At 58.7% G+C, this 5,120-nt stretch overlaps 1 protein-coding gene across 1 annotated transcript in view; it reads right to left on the bottom strand.

The window, feature by feature from the left end:
* Positions 1 to 217: 217 nt before the first annotated feature.
* The window catches only part of SIN3B (SIN3 transcription regulator family member B), a 29,726-nt gene continuing 24,823 nt past the window's right edge, over positions 218 to 5,120 (bottom strand). Inside the window, exons 13-19 of the mRNA XM_006877116.1 lie at positions 4,529 to 5,117; positions 3,694 to 3,863; positions 1,859 to 2,032; positions 1,654 to 1,746; positions 1,463 to 1,557; positions 596 to 800; positions 218 to 448 (exon numbers count right to left, since the gene is read on the bottom strand). Coding sequence (XP_006877178.1) covers positions 218 to 448; positions 596 to 800; positions 1,463 to 1,557; positions 1,654 to 1,746; positions 1,859 to 2,032; positions 3,694 to 3,863; positions 4,529 to 5,117 — 1,557 coding nt within the window. The remainder of the gene's footprint in view (positions 449 to 595; positions 801 to 1,462; positions 1,558 to 1,653; positions 1,747 to 1,858; positions 2,033 to 3,693; positions 3,864 to 4,528; positions 5,118 to 5,120) is intronic.

Raw genomic sequence — 5,120 nt, 5'->3', positions numbered from 1 at the left:
TGGGAGTCAGCGCCACCGCCTTCCCCACGTTTTGGCATGAGTGTGATTGGGGCCCCTTCCCTCAGTCTGAGATTCCACCTGGCGCCCAGCTTGGCCTTGGAGTGGCTCTGGTGTTTCACCCTCAAAGGGTACTGCTCTCCTGGGATGGGTCCCCTCTAGATGCTTGGGTGCAGGCAGGTTGGTTTGGCACAGGCTGGGCCCCAGGTCCTAGGGACTGTCAGGGTGAGGCTGGGCGCCGGCTGTACTGCACACGGTAGCGGGTCACAGGGAGCCCGTGCACGCGCACGGTTTCACACAGCGTCTTGCACGGCACCAGGTCCTCGTCCTCCTCGCCCATCAGCCAGTCCTGCACCAAGCTGGCTGCCTCCACCGGCACATGGTCTTCTAGCCAGCGCCTGTGCCACGCCTCAAAGTGCCGGTGGTGCCGCAGCAGTACCAGGGGTTGCACCTGCGGGGAAAGAGGTGGGGTCAGGGCAGCTGAGCACCCCACAGGAACCAGTGGGGAGGGTGGGGGAGGTTGGACAAGCCCTAGGAGGCCAGGGTGCAGGTGGGGCAAGGGAGGCTGGATCCCCAGGGTCCCTAGGGCTTGGGGCACCTGCTTGGCACGGCCGAGGGCACCGCGACGGTACATGTAGTCCTCTGAGTTGACAATGAACATCATCTTGTGGGTGCTGAGCCGAAAGCGACAGTCCACACTACAGGCACTCTCCACACCCACCAGCCGTTTCCATGTGCCCTTGGCCTCGCCACGCAGCGCCTGCACCTGCGCACACTGCCACCGCCGGAACTTCCTGAGGTTCCTGGCAGGAGGAAGAGGAGGATGATGCTGAGGAGGAAGCACTGAGCACCTGCCCATGCCCCATCCAGAGGGGGCTCCAAGCGGCCCAATGGGAGGAAGACTGAGGACCAAGAGTGGAGGTCAAAAGTTAGGGGCTTCCCTGGCTACAACCCATGAAAGACACCCGATGTCAGGAGCCATGGAGACAAACTGGAGCCACAACCCCTAGGCTGAAGGTCTAGTGGGGACCCATACCAGTACACCAGCGCCCCTACCCTCGTTGGTCCCCAACACCCAACTGTCCCATTCCTCTCCCACGGGTACAAATATACCCTTCCCCACCTAAGTCCTGCCATACCTGCATCCTCTGAGTGAATTGGGCCTTGCCTGACTTCCTCTCAGCACCCTCTGCACTATGACCCCCAGCCCCTGTCACCAGCATCACCACTCCTCTTGATCCATGAGAAGGGTCCACAGTCCCCAACACTCAGATCCCACTGGATATAAACACCTGCCCTGGCCACTGTGGATCTGGGCCCTAAAGTCCACCTTCTTAGCCTGGCCACTGATGCCCTAAGACATGGCCTGATCCCTCCATTTCTGGTAGCTTCTCCGAGTCTCTGAAGCCTGGGGCTCAACCCCAGTCTGGGTCGCCGAGACCACCACTGTGGGTCGGCCTCTCACCTCTGCAGGAACACCGGCTTCAGCAGGAAGCCCTCGCTTGGCGAGCTGGCAGTGCCCTCCGTGCCCACATACTGCTCCACATAGCTGGACAGGTGCTGCAGGGTGGGGGGGAGGGCACCGTGACTCCCCATGCCCGGATAGGGCCCCTCACCACCACACTGTCCTCCCATCGTGGTGGAACCTGCACTGACCTGCACCTCGACAGGGTCATCAGTTTGGGCCTCGTCAGTGTCCAGGAGTTCAATGGTCATGATCACCTGCCCTTTGCGCTGGAGGAACATCACCTGGAGCGGGGAGGGGCCCCCAGGACAGCTCAGCACCAGGGGCCGTGCCCCATTTACATCCCAGAGACAGGGAGGCCAGGCCCATGCTCACCTTCTGAACCCTGCTGCCTACCTTGAAGCAGTTCTCATCAGCCATGCACCGCTCCGCTTTCCACTGGTAGCTGGTCTCACGGGCAGCGCGGACGCATCGTGAGGACAGGTTCCCACCAGCTGCCCCACGCTTCTTCTCATTCAAGTAGAGTTCCACCACCTTCAGACACACGTCATCACTCACCAGGTGGTGCAACTGGGGACAGGAGGGACAGAAACTGAGTGCTCAGCACGCTCCCACCCTTGCAGGAACGGGAGGCCCTACCCTCTGAGAGGCCAGACACATGCCACGGGGACAGTAAGGGTCACAAGTGAACGGCACAGGGCGTTCAACCCGACCCCACCTCATCTCACCTCGCATCCCAACACATCAAACATGCCCCGCCAAAGCATTCTGTGCGTGGGCAGCACAGAAGCCATGAGTCAGGCTAGAAGCAGTAACCTCTACATGTGCCCCTGTTATCGGCACACATTTTCCCCTGTTCAAGCACAAGTGTTTACGTATCCTTTGGTTTTCACCTTTGGTTACGGAGAAATGAGCATGAACACAGCAGAGCCGGGTCAGGCCCAACCAAACCACAGGCCTTGGAGAGTGAATACGAACTCGAGGACTCGGCACTCCCTGAACAAAGGCCCGCCCTTCCTGCACCATCCCGAGCCGGGGCCTGTCTAGGGGCATGAGCCAGGTTTGACACCCCACTTAGGTCCAGCTCAAGTCCAAGGAGGCAAAACACAAATCCAGCCTCTGATGTGTTCTTGCCACCAGAAGACACAGATCCCCACCCTCAAGCAGAAAGAGGGCGGTGCACTACCAGAAGGACCACCAACTGGTATAGACTCTTCACAGTGGACACCCAGGGCCCAGTGAGGCGCAGCCTCATGAGCCATTGGTGACAGGCTGCGTGGGCTGTACCGTGACTCCCCATTCCTTGCCACCTACCCAGGTGACAGGTGCCAGAACGAATACCCCTGCTAAGTGTGCGTGCACCTGAGAGCCAGCCAGACCCAGGAGTCCCGAGCCGTACTCAAAACACAGCAGCTGAGATGCAGAAGCCCCCAGCCCCCCAGATGCCGCCGTGTCTCTGGGACCAACATATCTTATACAAACTCAGCTGTGCTAAGTCCCTGCCTGACTCTGCCAGGAACAAAGGGTGAAGGTCAAGCACCCTCAAGAGAGGTTTATCAACAGGGACGCAGATGCCCTAACATCATGTTCCCAGCGTTCTGGCCCCAGTACCCAAGAAGAGGTAGAGACAATCTGGTGGACAAACACATGTGATCTGTCCACACAGGGACTATTACTCAGTCATTAGATGGAGTGAACCACTGACATGACAGCCCTGTGCTGAATGGAAGCAGCCAGAAAGAAGACGCACATTACCTGATTCCACTTAAATAACCCATCCATGGGCCAGAATACAGGGACCAGGGCTACCAAAGTGAGAAGGAGGGAGGGAGGAGGGGTGGAGCTTCTGTTTAAGATGATGAACAGCAGTAAAGGTAGACACCATTAATTACCACAGAATGTTTCACTGTAACTTTCTAAAAAGGGATGATGTTCTGATAATGCGCTTCAACATGGATGAACCTCAAAAATACGTTGAGTGAAAGAAGTCAGACACAAAAGGCCTTATAGTGTCCAATTCCATTGATGTGAAAGGTTCAGAAGAGACAAATCCAGAAACAGAAAGTGGTTGCCTGGGGCTGCGGGTGACTGCTAGTGGGTCATATTTTGGTGGGATAAGAACGTTCTGAAACTAGATAGATGTAGTGGCTGCACAACATCGCTCACTTTACAACAGTTAATTTGAATTTTGAATTATTTTGAATACAGAGACAAGGAAGTGTACCACTCACCTGCCGTGCGATGTTCTGTACCAGCTTGTCCATGGTGAAGCCAATGTAGGCGTGGATGGTGAACATCTCGCGCAAGGTGTCCTCATACTGTGTGGGGTCGATGTTCCCCTCCAACAGGCTCCGCACCATGTCCAGGAGGGCTGGATAGTACTCCTCCAGCTCTACCTCACCTGGGGTGGGGGTGGGAGGGGGACAAGCGCTGCCTTCATCCGTTATAGGCCCCCCTCCCCAGTGCAAGCCCCAATGGTTGGGACCTCCTTCCGCGGCAGCAGACCGTCTACCCCCCCAGTGCTAGTGCTGATGTGATCAAAAGCTGAGACGTAAGGACCCGGGCCTATCCACCCAGGTAGAAGTGGTGGCATGACCGACATCTGGGATAGTGCCCAGGGCCACGTCCATCTGGGCCAGGTGGTGGATGTGTCCAGCACTCAGTCCTTAGTACCTCAAGGCAAGTTCCTAGTCAGACCCCAAACTGCAGCTGAGAGGGGTCATGGCTGGGGGCCGGGGGCAGAGGCACACAACTCTTTCTGTAACCTCCAGGGCATTGAAAATGACTTCAGAGATCAAAGCAAAACCTGCAGTGGATGGTCCAAGCTAACAAGGACGCCCCTGGGTCCCTCAGGCCACATTCTGTCCTGACTGCACATCATTTGGCCAGCAGTCCATCTACTGTCCCCTGACCCCCACCCACTGGCTCACTGGGCTGCTTCAGTGGCAGCTCCATGGCAGGGTCGCTGCCCCGTTCCCACCCCCCATGCCCGGCTCACTGGGCTGCTTCAGTGGCAGCTCCATGGTAGGGTAGCTACCCTGCTCACGCCCCCCATCCCTGGCTCACTGGGCTGCTTCAGGCGCAGCTCCATGGCGGGGTCGCTGCCCCGCTCCCGCCGGCCCTCACATAGCAGCTGCTCGCGCTCCTTCTCGGCCCGATACTCCAGCAGCTGTTTCTGTGCCTGGCGGTAGAGCTTGAGCAGCCGCGCACACAGCGTCTGGTGCAGGCGCAGGAAGAAGTACCAGTTGTTGTTGGCAAAGAAGAGACTGTAGACGTCATCCAGGGGTGTGGGCTGTGGCCCAGCCGCCGGGCCATCCCCTGGGGATCCCTTCTCCTCCGGAGGTCCGCCAGGAGCCCCGGGCCGCTTCCGCTCACCAGGCTCAGCGCCTGGGCCCCGGGTGCCCTCGTGGTCCTCGTCAGCTGACTCCTCAGAGGCACCATGGTCCAGTGGCTGGGAGAAGAAGAGGCTGGGCACGAACTGGTGCAGCAGCTGCTGGATGGTGGCCTGATCCTCTTTCTGGATGGCCGGCTGCCGAGCCACATAGTAGCTGACCAGAGCTGCTGCATCCTCCAGGATCTGCCTGTCCTCGTAGACGAAGATGAGGTGGGGCTCGCTGGCAGGGGCACTGCGGCCCTCTGAGTGCTGCTCCTGGTGCTG

The sequence above is a fragment of the Chrysochloris asiatica genome, unplaced genomic scaffold (assembly GCF_000296735.1).
Source record: "Chrysochloris asiatica unplaced genomic scaffold, ChrAsi1.0 scaffold00442, whole genome shotgun sequence".
Taxonomy (NCBI): domain Eukaryota; kingdom Metazoa; phylum Chordata; class Mammalia; order Afrosoricida; family Chrysochloridae; genus Chrysochloris; species Chrysochloris asiatica.
Note: the sequence above shows the minus strand (reverse complement) of the source record. Positions and strands in the feature narration are given on the sequence as shown.